Source organism: Eurytemora carolleeae, unplaced genomic scaffold (genome assembly GCF_000591075.1).
Source record: "Eurytemora carolleeae unplaced genomic scaffold, Eaff_2.0 scaffold694, whole genome shotgun sequence".
Classification (NCBI taxonomy): Eukaryota; Metazoa; Arthropoda; class Copepoda; order Calanoida; family Temoridae; genus Eurytemora; species Eurytemora carolleeae.
The window spans coordinates 26,276-47,129 of record NW_019396582.1 but is presented as its reverse complement, the minus strand read 5'-3'; the positions used below and the strand labels follow the sequence as shown (position 1 = coordinate 47,129).

At 34.5% G+C, this 20,854-nt stretch overlaps 1 protein-coding gene across 1 annotated transcript; it reads left to right on the top strand.

The window, feature by feature from the left end:
* The first annotated feature begins 1,669 nt into the window (after positions 1–1,669).
* LOC111705876 (uncharacterized) lies at positions 1,670–16,174 on the top strand. Its single transcript, XM_023478574.1, has 6 exons — positions 1,670–1,809; positions 5,868–5,933; positions 12,265–13,372; positions 13,729–13,888; positions 13,993–14,722; positions 14,816–16,174. Exons 2-6 carry the CDS (start codon positions 5,892–5,894, stop codon positions 14,996–14,998), a joined length of 2,223 nt encoding a protein of 740 aa, XP_023334342.1. The 5' UTR covers positions 1,670–1,809; positions 5,868–5,891; the 3' UTR covers positions 14,999–16,174.
* The last annotated feature ends 4,680 nt before the right edge of the window (positions 16,175–20,854 follow it).

The following is a 20,854-nucleotide window of genomic DNA, read 5'->3' as shown; positions in this document are numbered from 1 at the left end:
AAATTGTAAAGGAATTTAGTTTTTGCAACAAAACTCAAGTTATCTAAGCAACTTGATGGTATAAACCTTTGATATTTCAAACTTATATTGTTTTATTTAACAGAATTCATTGTTTGAACGATCAAACGTATACGACATTGGGTTCAAAAGACATAGGGATTAGAAAATCAAAGACTCAATTCCTTTGGTTTAATCTTATAGTTGAGATGTTGCAACTAATAATGGTTTGTAATATACCAGAAAAAATTATAGGAACATTAACACATGGCTCAGATATGTCCACTAAAATATCAAAAATTGGCCTACAACGATTAATTATTTGTTCAAGGGTAGGGGCACTAATTGAAATGGGGAAAACCTAAACATGAAAGGAAAGTTATAATGGTTTAACTTAAGTTCCAAGCTCTGTCCATGTATAGGAACGATGTTGAGTTGTTAAATGTTCATCATAATATAGAGAAGACGTTTCGGAAATCTGATTTAAGGCCAACCCATGCATTCAATCTAGAAAAAAATATAAAACTTCTTCCAAACATCATGGAATTTTTGAAAGAGAAATATGTAAACTTGCTTTAACATGACCCATCAGAACATGGTTTTTAACATTCAGGGTACATTTATTTTTTTGTTGATGATGTAAGGAAACTTGATCTGTGTCCGAATTTAATGAATTTAAGCCGCGTCTCAAATTCCCAAAAACCGGTTTCAATTGAGCGCCGGCTTAAATCTTGAAAAATTAAATACAATTTTAAGTGGAACCAACCATATTTGAGCCACGGCTCAAATTATTAACATTCAGTCTCTGTTTGGTTAACAACTGTATTACTAATTAAACCGTATTTTTGTAATTGTGCATAAATTGTAGCACATATGTGCAGGTCTAATATGAATTTGAATATATGTACAATGTACATTGTACATAATAATTGTATATTTGCAGGATGGCCTCCCAAGCTTGTCAGTTTAATACATGTAAAACATGGTTCAAGTATTCTACATGTTTTGTCCATCTTAGCTCTTCAACTTGGTCAAGGATACGCGTGGAGGAGCTAATCAATGACTTTTATTAAATTTATACAGGCAATAAATCAAGTATCATATATGAGGTATTTCAATGTGTTTCGTAATTTCCCAGATCTTCAAGGACAAGACTGTATAGAGGAGCTACCAGATATACTAGAGGTGGAGGGATAACCTTGAAATATTATGGATCTACTAATCACTGATCAAATAGACACATATACACTGATCAATTAACTAATTTAAACTTTCTTATTTAGCATATATATATATATATATTTTTTTTAATCGATTTTACTAATTTTACTAATTTTACTTGAGGTTTGACTTCTGAACATTAAAACTAAGGAGCTCAATGTTTTTGATAACATACAGGATAAAAACTTCGATTTCTAAATTGATTTTATTTGATAAGTGTTTAAAACTTAAAAAATAGTATTGAATAATTAAAGGCACGTAATAAAGTGACCAGCAGGAGCAGGAGGGGAGGGGGGGCTGGACCACTAGGTGTCCTTGCAGTCTACTCACCAGCCAAATAATATGAATGAAAGTTCACTCCCCCCCCACTCCCACTCTATGCCATATTCCCCCCTCCCCCGAACTAACCACTTCAGGCCTATAGCATGGGGAGATTTCACCGGCGCACAGGCGGGCATGATCAGTCGGGTTCAAGACACGGAGTAAAGAGGACGTTTACAGGATATGTGAATTGCGGATTAGTATCTAGTAGAATAGTGTGTGTCTTCTTTAAGTTTGTTTTTCCCTTGGCACATCATTCAGTTCCTAAATGTAAGTATAAGTTATTTTTTTAAAATCAGATATTTAGAGTTCCAGTGTGTGTGTACGTGTGAAGAATGCGTACAGATTGCGTGAAACGGGAACCCGGTATTGTGTAACTTTCCATTTCGTTGGAGCTCAAGTCTAGGATTCATACTTTTACTTTTATTCAAAATAATTTAAATTCTTTTCAAATATTTTTAAATCTATTTTATTGTTGGGATAAAAATACATTTTTTATAGTTTGGTTCAAGGGTGTCTCAAATTTTAATTTTTTTTTTCAAAGATGTACAGAGTTTTAAAAATATTGGTAAACTTTTTTCTTAGTTGCTATTTTCATTCCTTTAAGAAGTTCCCAGTTTTTCTTCAGTGTTTTTATATGTTTTTTTGAGTAAGGAATGGGCGAGGCAAAAAGCTATTTTTAATGTAAGGGGTGGGGGGGGAGGAGGGGGGTCAATTATAATGAGTTAAGGCATTTAATTTAGATAATAATTAATTATAAATTTTAAGTTCTAAGATACTATCATAAATGGAATCTTCAGACCCCCCCCCCCCTCTCCATCCCTACTTCCCGGAATTTCAGGGACAACTACGAGCCCTCAGCTAACTTTCTACACACACACACACTTTCATTTTCCTTTAATCTTGATAAAATATTAACTAATTTAAACTTGAAATTTCATAATTTTAAGAAATTTTACAAAAATGTACAATTTTACATTGAGTAGCTTAAGAAAAATAACAGCTTTTGTAATAATGATTAGAATAATATCAATCTTATAAAAGCATAAGAAAAGTATGTATTACAAAAACGAGTTTCTTCACATATTTCTGGGGATAATGAAATGGAATAATAATGATGAAAATTAATGGTATTTAAATAAGTTGAATAGATGTAAATAAAGGGTGTGTATGGTCGAGTATGGGTGTAATATTGCAGAACACACCTTCAACCCTCATCATACTAAACCACAGAATTTAAGTACTTGTATACACATATATACATATATATATATATTTATATACAAATCAATAAATTGAAAAGATATATATTATATATTATAAACACCTCTGGTTTAGGCTAAATAAACTAAGTCAAAGCTCAACACCCTAGAATACGTTAAGTAAATACCCTTTTAGCTCATAACCCCCCCGGCCCCCCCCTCCCAATTTGCCACTCCCTGAAATCAGGGGGGGGCATGTCGTGCATGTTACCCTCTCCCCCCTAACTCTTCACTCTTCAAGCCTTCTCTCTTTATCTTGATTGAAAAATGTCTTGACTCAAAAATTCACATAATTTTCATTACAAGTAGATCGCGTTGAAATTATTTGTTAGTATCTCCTGTCCTTTTCGTCTTTAATCCCCACCCCCCTCCTACCAGAGGCCTGCTGCTCATTTGAACTGTATAATAAAAAGTCACCTACTTCACGATTATACTTCATAGAAATAAAACATGATAACCCTGTGTCAACCCCNCTCGCGATTGATTACAATTATTTACAAAATATTTTACTCTGATTCTTGCAATAATAGATAAAGGAATTGAGTTTTCCCCACAAACTCTGATATTTTAATACCTCTAGCTTTGCAACCCAATGTCGTAGACCATAGATATTTCAAACTGTAGACTCTGTTAGATCATGTAATCTAAATTTGAAATATCTAAGGTTTACCTCGCCAGGTTGCAAAGATAAAGGGAATGGAATATTCAAGTTTGTAGCAAAGACTCAACTCCTTACACGTAAAAACAATATATATATATATATATATATGAAAGATATACAAAAATTAGAAGTTTAAAGTTTTCAATATTTAAAAAGCTTACTCTATTTAAATTTCACAAAATACGTCGTATATATTTATACTGTTTTGGGCACAGTCTAATCGGACTAAGCCAATTAAAAAAACCTTTCTGCCATTAAACTGAAACCATAGAATTTTCTAAATCAGAATTAAATAGGTTGAAAAGTTAGTTAACAATAGTAACTTAAGATATTACAATACCATATACAAACCATACCTAGTGCAATACTATACAATAAGCAGCCTACAATACAAATTAGAAACAGAGCACATTACATTTAATTATAATACCCAGAATACATATTGTACTTTACTGCACTGAATTAAAAATTAATGCAAAACTGAATATAGATCACATATTACAATACTTGATATGGAACATTTATTTTGTTTGCATCTGACAAATTGCTTTTTGATAATGACATATATTACTTTATTTTAAATACTAAAACATCAAAATAGTATATAAGAAACACTAAGTATTTCCAATACTGAACATAAAACACATATATATTTCAAACAAAATATATAATTTAATTCGTTGAACACATTTAATTATTAAATGCAGAACTTGAGTATTTCTGTAAGGCATAAAGCAAATTATTTTGTCCATTTTACAGAACACGTAAATTTAAAATAACATTACAGACACTAAAAAGTTTAAACAATATTATTTTTGAATAGTTTTTAAAAGAAAAGGGGGGGAATAAAGTAGAGTCAACTTTGAAAAGGGACGCTCAGCATAGGGAAATATTAGAAACCCCAAGTTTGCAAGATTGTGTTTAAGAGGTATGGGAGAGGGGGGGGGGGGGTTGAATCCCTTTACGGATTTCTGACTGACTGCCCGCGGCTAGCGCGTTAAGAAATATTTTTCTTGGCGCGCTGGCGCGCATCCATCAAGGTCATATACTAACATCTACTACTAGACATATGCTCAAGGAATCAGTGAATATTTCCCAGCTTCTGAGCATTTTCTAATATCAATAAGTAATGAAAATAAATAATTATTTGATTATTATTGTTGTATTTACAGACACTTGCAACTGCACCACAAGCTTGTGCTTTAATTTGCAAATGAATAAGAAAGGTTTTCTCACAAATTTCTATTCCTCCGGCGTCAATTGTTTAACGAAATAAATATGGCGAGACAATACAAAAAGTGAAAATAGTTACTTTCCATCTGTTAAATGTTGTTAATGGTATATATTTACACCGAAAACAAATCAAAATAAATGTCCGAACTTTAAGACATGTTGGCGATTAAAATTTGTCATTACCAAACAAACTTTTAACGTTTTCTCCTTATCATGGTGTACGACATTTTCGCAAACTAATACAGAATTAAATCAAATATCTACATCTTTACAACTTTTACACAACTCTTTTAAGGAATACAATACAGTACACTTATAGTTTAAAGTATATAGTACAAAGTACAATTATTAAGATAGTCACAAAGTACAAAAAGTACTTGTACTCAAAAGATTCATATGTATGTTTCAAGTTTTAGCTGTACGCGTTTTTAACAATGCGTAGACTCAGCAGTACAAACTACTTTTCTCTTATTATCTTCAAGCTGTAATTAAATGTCTTTAAAATGTTCAGGATGTGTGTGTGTGTGGGGGGGGGGGGTGACAACGGAAGCAATTTATTTCAAAACATATTATTCTCCTTGTTTCCTTGTTTTTTCCTACCAAATTCGGGCCTATTTCTCTAAGGTCAGGGTTCCTACTCAAAATTAGGCTTCTGAGACACGTATCCTGACAAAACTGAAGAACACAATGGAACATGAAAAATACGCACAATTCTCGCACTCAGTACAAGGCCGTCAGTTTGAAATTACTCAGAAAACTTTAATGAAATACATTGTTTGTGTTTATAAACATAAAAAGTGTTCAAAATTATTCGTAGAAAAAGTAAAAATTGGAAATTAATGAATACGCTTTAAAACTGAAAATTCTAAGAATCCTAAGTTGAGAAATGTTGAACAAGTACTTATCAATTAATTAACTAAGTAGTTGTGTTGAGGGTGTGTGTGAGTTAATGAGAGTGTGTGAAAATAGAACATTATTCAATGACATCTGGTTAGCCGTGCAGTAAAGACATAAATTCTTTTATTCATTGTCATTCATTCAAAGAAACGGATTAAATATAGGAAAAACTTTTACAATTCACAGATTTTTATAAATATTTCTGAACTGTGTAAACAAAATTATGATATTTCATACGAGCATATAAACTTTATTCTTAACAATTCTTTTTTCAGATTAGTGGAGTTAACAGATTTAATATGATTTTAAGAAGTATATTATTCGCCGCATTGATAGCGCTGGTAAGTTATTCATTATTAGTATTGAAAAAGACACAGAAAATTACTCATGTAGTTTCATTCATTTTGATTTTATCAGAATTTGTTGTTTTTATAACTTCTAAGATTATAAGCATATTTTTGCCGGAATTAGATGAATATTTGAAGGTTTTAATTGGTTGGGTCAAGGGTATAGGATAGAGCAATTCTGGCGGTGAAAGTTGGTTTGAATTTTCCCTACATTCCACCAGGTTGACCAGTTCGCCTGAGGCGGGAGAAAGTTGGTTCCCGCCGGTCCAGCCTAGAACCGTCCACACGGGAACCAAAAATACTCGCGCCATTTCTTGGGGTCAAATATTATTAATTCGTTATGTTAGCCAAGTATACGCATGTACGCATCACTGGTTTTATTTTTGCGTACATTAAGTAAGTTCACAGGCCAAGTTTGTTACGGTAGATTCATTCTCAATGATTTATTTTTTATTAGTAAACCGAAATTTGAACTAGAATTATATGCTAAAAAATCTTTCTGAATTCGTCCAAGTGTTTAAATTCCAACTTAAATTTTTGGCTTGAAATATTTTCATCTATTGGTCGCCATTTTTTATTTATCCTATATTATCTTCTCAGAAAATGTCTTTTCTTAATAATTTGGGTTTTCAGTTTTATCCCCACAATTGTAAAAAAGTATTAAATGTTAAATTAGTAAAGTTTATACGTATACTCATGTTTTTAGTTTTTCCATACTTTTACTTTTTACTTTCCTTTTCGTTATTTGTTGAGGATAACACCGGGTTTTTTTGAAGGTCCTGTTTTTCACTTTCCCTTCCGTTCTCTCCTCAAAATGCATTTTTCCTTTCTATGAAACCAGTTTCGGAACTTTCAATTTCCTTTGGCTCACGCTCCTATAGACGTGAGTAATTTGTTTTTTTTGGTCCATTCATTCAACAATTCCTGATTGATATTTTATCCGCGTATTTACTCTCAAGTTTTTAGTCATGTTTTTACATAAATGTATATAATATCTTAGTAGACGTTAAATATTTTGGTTAATAATTGGTCATTTCTGGTTGATAAAGATAAAACTTAACTTTTTGATATTGCGCTGTGATATTTACTTTGGGGTTGACAATCTCTCTTTTCTGTTTAGTTGATATACATTTAATACATTTCTATTTAATTCTTGTTGATATTTTTTTCCTATTATTTTAAAGGTCGATATTCTTGTGAATAATTGTTTGTTAAATATCCTGGAAGTTGACATTTTTTTAAATGATTTTCTTTTCTTTTAAGTTAAGTTTTATTTTATTGAAATCCTCATCTTTAGTTTTTATCTTTTAGTGTTTATATCTAATTACTAAAAGTTAATATTTTTCCTTTCACAGTTGATCTTTTATTGGTTAATATATGTCCTCTTCTTACCTGCAGTTGTACTCGTATTCATTATTCTAATACTGTACGAATTATCTTTCCCTTTCCTCAATAAGGTTTATATCATTTCAATCTTTTAATTAAATGATATTAATTCCCCCCCCCCCTCCCTCTCCCTCTCCCTCTTTAAAATGGATTGAGGAAGGCAAATCATGAACGCTATTATGAAATTATATTGGCAGGGGAAAGGATTTGCTTTGCGCTGATTTGGTCAAGTTTTGCCTAAAGCCTAATTTCTCTTCTATATATGTTGTCTTAAGGATATATATACACGGGTTGTTAAGTACTAATAATTGTTTAACTAAATTAATATATTTGTGAAATTTAAAATTTAGATTGAGCAGGACTTAAGTCTTGAGGGGGGGGGGCATTTCATCATTGAAAAATATTGTTTAACAAGAAAAAGAGCACATTTTAAGAGCGTCTTCTGCGGAAAAATAAAAGCAAAAATAATTTTGTTTTTCTTAGAATGAAAAATCAAAAATCTAAATATTTTGAAATAAGAATAAAACCAAAATGAAAAGTTTTTGATGGAAAGGGAAAGGGTTATAGAAAGGAAAACTGATTTAATAGAAAGGTTGGGATTGAAAAGAAAAGCGTTGAAATGAAAAGAAAAGGCGATGGTTAAAACAGAAACGGTTTTGATGCTACTATAAAAGTTCGAATTAAAAAGATTGGGTTTATGCAAAAAGTTGCTTGAAAGAGAATCCGTTTTGAATGAAAGGAAAATTTTTTTGAATTAAAGGGAAACTGTTTTGATTGAAAGGGAAATGGTTGTTTGAAAGGGAAAGGGTTGTTTAAGAGGGGAAAGGGATGCTTGAAAGGTAATTGGTTGCTTGAAAGGGAAAGGGTTGCTTGAAAGTGAAAGGGTGATAAAAATAAGAGTTCCCGGAACCAACCCAGGTTTCTAAACCTGCCAGAAGATTGGGTTAGTGTGCTGAGTGAACAGAGAGGGGGGTGGTGGTTCAAAACTTTATTACAAATCTAAAACAGATAAAAATATATTTTTCTAAAGAAAAAATGAATGTTTAAAGAATCTGGTATATAGCAGGCAGATTTCAGGAGTTCAGGGCCAAGGTGGCTTGAAGCAGTTTGCTTAATTGGCCTGAGGGGAACTGCCAGACCTAGTGGCCTACTCACATATTACATACCTCCTAGCTTAGGCCAAACCATGCCTGCCCATGCCGCCAACTGCCTGACCATGCCGTACATTCCCGTACAGCCTGACCAGACGGTTAGAGGGGAGTGGATAAGGGGTATCAGACTGGAGAGGGAAGGGGGGGGGGGCGATGGCCCTGAAACGAGGGATATGAATGCCGTAGATGGAATTTACTTTCCCTTACAACCCCCCCCCCATATTTATAATCAAGTATATTATATCTACTCTACTCTGGATAGCCAATAAATAGTATGTAGTAATTACAAAAGCTAATTATCATTCTGACAATTTAAATTATTGATCATTTACTAATATATTATAAGTGAACTCATTTCCTATCAGTAAATCCTGGTTTGGGTTTACCGAGGCAAAAAATGACATAAATACATCCTTCCGTTTTCCCACCCCCCTCTCCGTCTCTTGCATGAAGCAATCTTACATATATGAAGCTTCCCCTTCTTAAAGTACTACCCCCCTCCTCATGTATATTTCTCTCTTGTGGGAGCTAAGGTTGTTATCTTTGCTTTATTACGTGATAAAATTAGATCTGTTCAGACTTTAATTAACAAGGTCATACATTCTCTAAATACCCAACATTATTCCCAGGGGTTGGAAGAGAACTTGTCAGGGGTGACGGGGATATAATCATTGAAACGTAATATAAATATTTTATCGGAACTTGTCAGAGCATGAGGGGGGTTGAGAGGGGGGGGAGGGGAGGGGGGTCATTATAGATGGTGCAACCTTAACTCTTGATATAAAATTTTATATTCAGATAAAGCCAGAGAGATTAAAAAAACATTAAACAAAAACTGTTATCGGTTTATGCCTATTCTGACTATAGACTTAAATATATTTTTTTAAATTCCTTTTTATATATTACATTTCTTTCAAGCTCCGTAGTTGAGTAAATATAAAAAAAATCTTCTGAAGTCGTTCAGAAACGCAATTGTTGTTTTAGTCTCCTCCATTCCCTGATTGTGCCCCCCCCCTGTACACCTCTTGATGATGGTGGTTGATGATAATATTTAGGTATACATAGAGAAGCCGCATATCCTGCTATATTTTGCATAGATCTTAAACCCCTAATATCTACCTGACCTACTTTCCCGTTCATCCATACCCCTCATCCATTCCTCATTCATTTCATACCTCATCCAAACCTTAACCTTCATCATCCGTACTTTATTAATGCCTCATTCAAACATAATACAAACTTCATACATGCCTCATCCAAACTTCATCAAAACCTCATTCATGTCTCATGCATTTATTCCTTCCTCATTCATGACTCATATATATATGTATTTTTTTCAAATCATTCTTTAATAAACTGTTTTTATTTTTACATCTTTCCCACATTGAGATTAATTCATTGATCCATAATCCAGAATTTTTTCATCGATTATTTATCCGACCCATCAATCGTATTTGTTTCAATCTTCAACCCATCCCTTAGTAGAATCCTATTCTTACCTCATCCATATTCCACACCAGGTTTAGAAACCTCCATTATTAATTCATATTCAGTCATCCGTAAACTTTCATTCCTCCCACTCATCTTTAACACATCTTGTCAATATAGACACCTCCCCCTCTGTAATCCTGTATCCTAACATCTCCAAATATTTCAAATATTTGCATTTTAGAAATGGAAAGTTTTCAAATATTTTGTGTGTGCATGAAGGCCAACCATACATTCTTTACTGCGAACATGCAACCGGTCTCTAGTACATCAATTACAACCTATACCCACGTCTACATGATGATACATATCCCTCATCCCGCCCATATCCTTCATCCTTATACCATATCCAACCCATATCCTTCATCCTTATACCTTATCCAACCCATATCCTTAAATTTTACACCTTTTCCAACCCATATCCTTCATCCTTATACCTTATTCAACCCATTTGCTTCATCCTCACACCTTATCCAACCCATATTCTTCATCCTTATACCTTATCCAACCCATATCCTTCATCCTTATACCTTATCAAACCCATATCCTTCATCCTCATACCTTATCCAACCGATATCCTTCATTCTTATACCTTATCCAACCCATATCCTTCATCCTTATACCATAACCATTCCAACCCTTATCCTTCATTCTTATACCTTATCCAACCCATATATTTCATTCTTATACCTTATCCAACCCATATCTTTCATCCTTATACCTTATCCAACCCCATATCCTTCATTCTTATTCCTTATCCAACCCATATCCTTCATTCTTATATCTTATCCAACCCATATCCTTCATCCTTATACCTTATCCAACCCATATCATTCATCCTTATATCTTATCCAACCCATATCCTTCATTCTTATACCTTATCCAACCCATATCATTCATCCTTATACCTTATCCAACCCATATCCTTCATCCTTATACCTTATCCAACCCATATCCTTCATCCTTATATCTTATCCAAACCCATATCCTTCATCCTTATACCTTATCAAACCCATATCCTTCATCCTTATACCTTATCCAACCCATATCCTTCATCCTTATATCTTATCCAACCCATATCCTTCATCCTTATACCTTATCCAACCCAGATCCTTCATCCGTATACCATATCCAACCCATACCTTCATCCTTATACCATATCCAACCCATATCCTTCATCCTTATACCTTATCCAACCCATATCATTCATCCTTATACCTTATCCAAACCCATATCCTTCATCCTTATACCTTATCCAACCCATATCCTTCATCCGTATACCATATCCAACCTATATTCTTCATCCTTATACCATATCCAACCCATATTCTTCATCCTTATACCATATCCAACCCATATCCTTCATTCATATACCTTATCCAACCCATATCCTTCATCCGTATACCATATCCAACCCATATCCTTCATCCTTATACCATTTTCAACCCATATTCTTCATCCTTATACCATATGCAACCCATATTCTTCATCCTTATACCATATCCAACCCATATCCTTCATTCTTATTCCTTATCCAACCCATATCCTTCATTCTTATACCTTATCCAACCCATATCCTTCATTCTTATACCTTATCCAACCCATATTCTTCATCCTTATACCTTATCCAAACCATATTCTTCATCCTTATACCATATCCAACCCATATCCTTCATTCTTATACCATATCCAACCCATATCCTTCATTCTTATACCTTATCCAACCCATATCCTTCATTCTTATACCTTATCCAGTCCATATCCTTATCAAACGGTACAAATCGAAGTCTAGTATATTCTAAAGCATTCTAACTAAAGAAATTATTAAGAATTTTTCCTATGCTCCCCCCTCCCCCCCTTTACTTTCTTTCAACTCCTCCCCCCCCTCTCTGCTTCTCTGTTTAGTATATTGTGGTTCAATGGTTCATTGCATCTTTATGAAATATAAAAACATAACATGGCCGCTTTTAAAAGATTTTATTTATAGAAATTTTCACGATTGAATAAACTTTATTTAGAGTATTTTCTGGTTGATTAGTTCAAATATTACTAAATTTTTTCAGTGTACACGTTGAAAAATAAAATGTTTTGATTAATCATTAATTTCTAATTATACTCTTCGCAAGGTTAATTCAGTTCCGCCTGTTTTATTATAAATTAATTATAATTGAACTTTGTTTGTGGTTGTGAATTAAAAATCAATCAGTTCTTATTATAGAAAAATTTATCAAAATTGCAAAATGGATTAATTTTTTATGAAATGCAACAAGAATGGTTTTGATTTTTATCTCTTTTTTTAGGGTACATGCGAGGAAAGCGAGCAGGTTGCAGTAGTCGAAGGTATTCCTGTGAGTGGAGATGAAACAGTCTCAGTTGCAGAAGATAGGATTGATGATGACTTTGCCGAGGATCAGCTAGCAGAAGAAAGCCAATTCTCACAAACAGTATTTGCCGAGGAGAGAGATGGCGGTGGACACTCACACGACCACGACCATGCTCATGTTCCTGCTCCAGCTCCTATTCAGGCCCCAGCTGGAGATACATACGGAGCTCCGAGTGCTGACAGCTACAGTGCCCCTCAGGCTCCCGCCGGAGACAGCTACGGAGCTCCTCAGGCTTCTCCAATCGATGACTATGGAGCACCCCAAGCTCCTCCTGTTACCAACTACCAACCCCAAGCTGCAGGACCTATCCCAGTCCCTCTCCCAGTTCCAGTAAGACCTGGATCCATCGTTATCCCTGCTGGACCCAAACCTGCCTATAACAGACCACCTCCCCCACGCCGTCCGTCTCCACCTAAGCCTGCTTACAATGCTCCCCGACCTGCACCTCAGCAGCCCTACAACCCTCCTCAGAACCCTCCTCAATACAAACCCAGGCCTCCTCCGCCAAAGCCTCAATACCAGGGACCAGCTGCCTCAGCTCCCAAACCTCAATACAACAAACCTCAGAGACCTCCTCCTCCTCCACAGAAGAAGCCTCAGTACAAGCCTAAGCCTACTTATGCTCCTCCCAAGCCCGCTTACCAGCCAAGACCTGCTCCTCCTAAACCCTCTTACAGGCCCAAACCTGCATATAAACCTGCTCCTGCTCCTATTCCTCAGAAGCAAACCTATGCTCCAGTAGCCAAACCAACTAACAATGCACCAACCTATGTCCAGCCAACTAAGAGTGACGAGGCCTGGCCTCAGGCTCAGCCCGACATGCCCAAAATTATCAGCCTTGACGTGCAATGCGAGAAGAACCTCATGAAGGTTTCAATCAAGTTCGACAAACCGTTCTACGGAATCATCTTCAGCAAGGGCTTCTACAGTGATGTCAACTGTGTCCATCTTCCAGCTGGAGTAGGACGAAGTGATGCTCAGTTTGATGTTGCAATTAACTCCTGTGGAACTACTGGAAACACAGGTAAACACCTATCGTTTTTCCTTCCCTCTTTTTGGTCGATATATTTAGTGAAAACCCGTCCGTCGCGCTAGATGACAAATCATGAGCCAGCTCCTCCCCTTTTAACCACAAAATATATTAAATACAAGCTCTACAAAGCACAATATTTTGCAATTTTCCAGAAAGTAGAAATTTGACAATTTTGAACCATTTTAATATGTCATTGTTGGATAAGTTGAAGGTTACGTAATAATGCAGTTTGAAAGAGTTAAATGTCATGGATCCAATGATACGCACGCACTGCACGCTCTTACGGGAAAGGTTACCGCGCTTGAAAAAAAAGGATTTCCACTGGTCATAACTCTGCATATTTTCAGAGAACGGACTTTACGGATACGGAGCTGATTCTGGATCCGGAACCTACTTTGAAAATACCATCGTGGTCCAATATGACCCTCAGGTTCAAGAGGTCTGGGACCAGGCAAGAAAACTCCGATGCACGTGGCACGACCAGTACGAGAAATCTGTTACATTCAGGTATGCTAAATATTTAGTTTGCAAATAGTTTTACTGGCGGCGGGATTTTATGAATGATTTATAAATTGACTTGATTTAATATGAATGACTATTTTTCTGTGCAGGCCCTTCCCCGTCGACATGTTGGATGTTGTCCGAGCTGACTTTGCTGGAGACAATGTTGGTTGCTGGATGCAGATCCAGGTTGGAAAGGGACCCTGGGCTAGCGAGGTCAGCGGGCTTGTCAAGATCGGTCAAACCATGACAATGGTTCTTGCAATCAAAGACGATGAACAGAAGTTTGATATGCTGGTACGCAACTGCATGGCTCATGACGGTAAGCGTGCCCCTATTCAGCTCGTTGACCAAAAGGGATGTGTCACTCGACCAAAGCTCATGTCCAAGTTCACCAAGATTAAGAATTTCGGTGCCAGCGCTTCCGTCCTCTCTTATGCTCACTTCCAGGCCTTCAAGTTCCCTGATTCCATGGAGGTTCACTTCCAGTGCACCATCCAGATCTGTCGGTACCAGTGCCCAGACCAATGCAACGATGTAGCTTACACCACACAATCAAGCTATGCTTCCTCCAGCGAGACCTACGGAGCTCCAGTAGCACCTCCCCAGTCCTCATACAGCGGACCTACCAGAACAAAGAGAGATATTCCTTACAGTCCTAACTTCCGAGTGAAGAGGGACGACGGAGAGACCGAAGTCGAGGAGATGGAAGATATCGGAGTTCAGAAGGTTATCCACGTTGTATCCAGCGGCGACCTCACCTTTGACATCAAGGAGGGAAACAACGATACTGTAGTTGATGTCTATCCTTCAGTTGCTCAGTCTTACCATGAGGAACAGGTATTTTGAAACCTTAAACATTGTCTAAAAATATTTCCCTTTTTTTAAAGATAATCTTAGTCAAATTTATTTTTAACTCAGTTTCTAACTCAGGGTTATATCTGTATGTCTACCCCTGCCTTTGCTGCAACCTTGATAATCCTGCTGGGAATCCTCATCATCTCATGCTTCCTATCCGCCTTCCTCTGCCTCAGGCACAGGAGCTACTACGGAGATACCTCACTCATCGCAGCCTTTACAAACCCTGTCTTTGCTCACAAAAAAGGACATTTTTAAGTCACAATGACTTAATTATCTTATTTGTCAGCTATGAAAAGTTAAGCTAATTACTTTTTAAATTAGGGTTATCTTTTTTCTAGCTGCCTCGAAAATACCTTCAGGAAAAATAATGCCAAATTAAAAATGAAAAAAGTTTCATTATTTTTCAAAACTCCTACAGTGTACGGCTCAGATTAGTCATTTCATTTTCAAAAATAATAAATTTTCTCATTTTTTAAATTTGTGCAAAAACCTTCAGATCTCCAGAGATCTGTAAGTTTCCTCGCAGCTAATCCAGAAAACTGTGGGACAAATAATTTCGAACCAAACTATTTGATAAATCAGGTTTCTGGAAAAAAGAGTTCAAATAATCTGTGATACTTTATCAGTAGGAGGTTATTCCATTGTATAAAGCGGATGCAGCAATGTCTTGGGAAATGAATGCTCAAAAATATTAAAACATAAAATAATTGAATTATTGTTTAATTTGAATTAAATTTGACATATTTCTGCATTTATCAGTCTTTGCACCCTTCCCCAAGCAGTATGTGCTTCTGTTCCATAATGATAAATGAATTATTTTGAATGAATCTAATTTTTATCATTGCCCTAAGATTATTTAATCAAACCTGCTTCAATTCTGTTCGTTAAGTATAATTATATTGTAAATTAAATAAACGTAAACAGATAAAAAATATTGAAAGATGAAACTGCAAAATCATTTATTACTAATTTTATCTTTTTCTTTATAATTATGATAGATATTTTAGCCTCATCCTTAGTATTTTTTATGTTGATTTTCGTTTATTAAATGAACGATTATTTTCTAAATAATCTGTTGTTATCACCTTTAAATGCTCAAAAAGGAATCCAAATTCCTCCCAGATGTGCCAAACTAGTCAAATTCATCAATTCTTTACTTTTCAAATCTTCTTTCCTTCCACTTAGGTATAGCCCAGTAGCTTAATAGCTTAGCAGTTAAACTAGCTCAGTAGTTTTATGCAATATTGTATATTTGCTATTCAGCAGAGGTCAGCAGCTTAGCTATCAGAAAGCAACTTGGCATCCATGGGTGGCACAGAAGCAAAGTAGCTCAGTAGCCTTGCAGCTCAGTAGCTCATAAGTACCTTAGTTCTGAATCTCACTCTTCTTATCTTCCTAATCTATCATTTTTTTACTTTTAAAGAAATTAAATTTAAAAATAATTTCTTAATATCTTGTCGTGTCGTCTGTCCAATCCTGAGATAATATCAACAATTAATAGAAATTAATTATGATATTATTTTAAGTTTGAATTATGTTTAGTAAAATTTTAATTATGTCAATTAAAATTAAGACGAACAAAAACTTACATTTTCGCATAATTTTTCTTAGAAAATAAGTTTTTGTCTGTTCTATAAATTTACGAATATTAGAATTGGTAAGTTTTCTAAATATTCGTAAAGGCCGGTACTGTATTCAATATATATGCAATTACTGCTGTAGATAATGTGTAAACTTTAATTGCGTTAAATGAATAATTTAATGGTTTTATGCCTGGAAACGGTTCTTCAATATACTTGTATTGTTGTGTTTACAATATACTAGTTAAGCTAATTTATCAGAATTCTAGATAAAAAGATTAAAAGCAACGCAATGGGGAGCGCACTAATAAATTTACTTTCACCAATGAATCTCCATCTTTACACTTATTAATCTTTTTAATTGAACACTGTTGTAAAAAGTTACCTTTCCAATATGAATTCAAAAATCATTTTCAAGATTAAATGTTTTTTAAATTTAAAAATTATTTTTGAATTCATAGTTTTTTCAAGTTAAAATACTGTATTTATGTATTTATTATATTTTTTAATTACTTTGTAAACTGTTATGGTATTATAGTAAAATAAACTATTATAAATAAAAATGAGATTTTAACATGAAGAGAAGAAAATGCTTGTGGATTGGATTCATGTGTGGTAAGATGTGTGGTAAGTAATATCTGAATTGAATACATGAAAATGTGGGACTCTCACTGATCAATTAATATTGCAGTTTTCATTTTCCAGTGACCATGGCCATGTCTGATTCACAACGATATCTTTGTCTGATCAAAAAATGAAGGATATTGTTGTTTTCTAGGGTTTAAATGTTTAATTCTGATAATTCTTGTAAATTGTTATCATTACACATATTTGAAAGACAACTCATAGATGTTTAGATCTCACACGACTTCGGTCTTTCTGCCAGCAAGCTGTCACAGTCGATCACAATTTGACATATAAAACCACATATTTTGCCTTTTTACTTTCACAGTTTTTTTTAGCTGAAAAAGAATATGAATGAGCTCGATAAGTTTAAATATTCTTGAATTAGAGTACCATTTAGAGTACCATACACAACGCTATTAAATTCAAATAGAAGAAGCCTAACTGATCTCGCCATGGTTATTCCATGCAGGGTGAACATAGTTATTTAATAAAAAATTTTATATTAATACAAGGTTGCACGACTTATGAGCTTTCAAAACTGTGGTCTACTCTCTTCTTTTCTTTATTCTTTATGGTTTCAGTGTGTTGCTGAAAGCAGAATATATTTTGGAAATCCTGGGAAATGCAATACAAGGATAACTAAAAAACTGTAGAATAGGATGACGACATTAAAACAATACTCAAGTACACGTGCATATGATATTACAAAGCGTGTAAGATATTAAATAACTTATTTGACTATTTAAAGTCATAACTTGAGTCTAAAACTCGACTTTGTATTCCAGAGGTTTATTGTTATCAATGTATGTCTTAAAAGACGATATGCCTAAATGTCGAACTCTCTATTTGCCAAGAAACTATCACGTTTAGTGTAATACTGTCTGTCATACATTTTAATTTTTTTCTTTTTTACTTTCAATCTATCTATCTCATGCCAATATAAGCAAAGCTATAAAGTTGGTGAAAAACGTTTTACACGGTCTATCATCATTTATTAAATACAATTGTGGGGAAATAATACAGCTTGCAGAGAACCTGAAAACCGTGGAATAGGAAGACGAAATAAATTTTGTGTTTTTTTAGTTCTTACAAAGCAAACAGTTGTACTTTTTAGTTGATGAATAATTTATTAGATGAAATGGGTCTGTTTTCTCTGGGTGATTGCTGTTTCTCATGTACATATTGGACACTTTAAAGTCATAGCTTGGGTCCAAAAGTGGTCTACATATTCCAGAGCTTTCTGGTGTTCACTGTATATGTATTAATGGTTCCAGCCGGTACCGAAAAATCATGTTGTGGAACAACGTACATGTTCTATATCATTACATTGTACATAAAGGAGCTGGTACAGTCGTCAACTGGCGGAACAATAAGAGAAGAAAAAAAATAAATTCGAATGAAAATTTGTTTCTATAAACGTAACAATTATTTACAACTAATATTTAAACGGGAGGTTAAGAGAAATTTACTAATTAACCACATACAGTTTGCCTATAGATTTTGTTGGATCCATTCTTGAAAATCAAATTTATAAGAAGTTAAAAGCTAGCCATCCTACCCAGGGGGGGGGGGGGTACAACACGTTCCACATTGATTTTTTAAACATTCATAGTTTTTATAAATTTCAGAGGCTCCCCAAAATTCAAGAATCGGGGTTGTTTATCCTGTTTCAAAATGTTATGAAATCGATAGGTTTGCTACATTAAGCAGAATGTTTCTTTGACCCAAGGTTTGATCATTATCTTCAGTCAAAGAAAAATTTGTAAAACAAAAAAACTTTCATAAGTATAAAATTCTTAAACAGGATAAACATACCGGGGAAAGCTTTTAAAGCTAAATACCTTGAATGTTACAAACGGACCTCAAAACTATGCATATTCTTACTCATAAGCCGCCTCTTTTTAATGCATTAAGAGCTGGGAACTATTGTACGCTTGATCTTGACATCCATTATGGGCACTTTTAACTGGAGGATAAATGCTTAATCTCTTCATTCCAGTTATCCCTTCAGGTTCAGATTATCATGCGGAATATCGAGATCAAGTATTGATCTCGATATTCACAATTCAAGAGTTCCCAGCTGGACGGTATATTTTTATATACGGGTTGTAGAAACATAGATTTAGTAGCGAGGTTAGATAAATGATAGGAAGTGTATACAAGGCGTGAAATTTATTTCAATTAATGATGAGAGAACAGGAAATTGTCATTAATTTCATTCTGTGTAGATACGTATTTCATCTGGATCGGTCATGGATGACGACATTTTAAATAATAGTTTATAAGTTTATTTTGATTAAATATGGATTATGGGTCAGAGGGATCTGTTTCCATGAGGTACAGAGTGTCCCACGAAATATGACTGTTGGTGAATAGTTTAAAATGTCTTCTTCCATATGTTTAGTTGTTTGATACCAAAGAGAATAAGAAGATATTATATAGCAGACATTATTTCCGTTAATAGTAAAAAAAGGGAAATTAGACTATCCCTCGGTATAAATTTGCTCAGTCCCATTGAGCCTGAAAAGGAGTTACATGTGCACAATTCATGTAAATGTTCACAAGTTATACACAGTACATCACAATAATACAGCTATGGTCCCTGGACAATGGACACATCATAATTGTTACATTTCTTCTTTTTAATAAGTTGTTAAATCAATTCCAAAAATCGTTCTCTAGGAATATACCCAATTTCAAACACATGAAATAGCTACGTAGGTAAATAAAAGCTATTATTTGATTAAATACATATGAAACGTAAAATTCGTCTTTGTAAAGCGAGTATGTGCATAATTGTTAATTTTTTATTCTGGGAATTTGAGGTTGCATTATTAATTAGAACCCCCATTGTTATTTATAATATTTCAACTTTCAAGTTTGGTTTAAAGATTTTCAGATTCATTCCTGGTTCGATAAATTTCCAGCAATCGGTGAAAATTAATGATTTCCAAATTTTTAATCATTTTCTTTCGTAAAATTTTGATAATTTTTGTAAATTGGTGCAGAATCCCATTACGGTCCCGAAAGGCAAAACAATTAGAGGACGACCGCAGCCAGGATAGTTTTAGCATTACGTCAGGGGGGGGGGTGTCAAAATATTTGTTTACCCCCCCCCCCTCTCACTGTCAGGGTTTTATAAAATGATGAATGATGATGTCTCCCTCAATTGTTACTCACATATCAAGCTGGTTGAACGAGTGTAGAAATAATATTTATCTAAAATAACGTACACACACACACAAAGAATGGGAGTGCAAAGACAACGTGAAACTCTTAAAATATGACAATTCCACGATTAAGTTAAGTCTTCTGCCTTGAATGTAGTCTTTTTGTGGTTTATTTAATGGTTTATGGAAAAAAGAAATAAGTTTGCAGTTGCAGGGAATTATGAATCTAAGGAAACATACTGTATAAATTCTGTACAATAGTGTCTCTGAAGTCTCATCCTTTAAGGGTTACCCTGTATAATATGTAAGAAGTCATTAATTTTGACCTTTTCTGAGGTTTTTAGGACAAAAAATGTTCACCTGTGGCCTGCCTCATATTTACTTACCTTTAGTTTCTAAACTTTGTGCCCCCCTTAAAAATTCCTAGCCACGGGCCTTTTTAAACGAAAGTATTCGCTATCTATATAGCTAATAGAGTTGCCAACGATAATGTATCGTAACTTAAAATGTACAAAATTGATAGGAGAGGGGGCGGGGGCTGGGAGGGGGTCCAAAAATCGTTCTCTAGGAATATACCGCTTTGTGCACAGATTCATGTATTTCAGCAATAAACTTGATTTTATCTATCTCTATATGTTTAGAAATAATTACTGGGAAATTTTTTTCTAGAGATTCCTCAAAGGGGGTATTTCTTAAATTTAAGATGATCCCAAGGCCAGTATAATGGCTGGGTT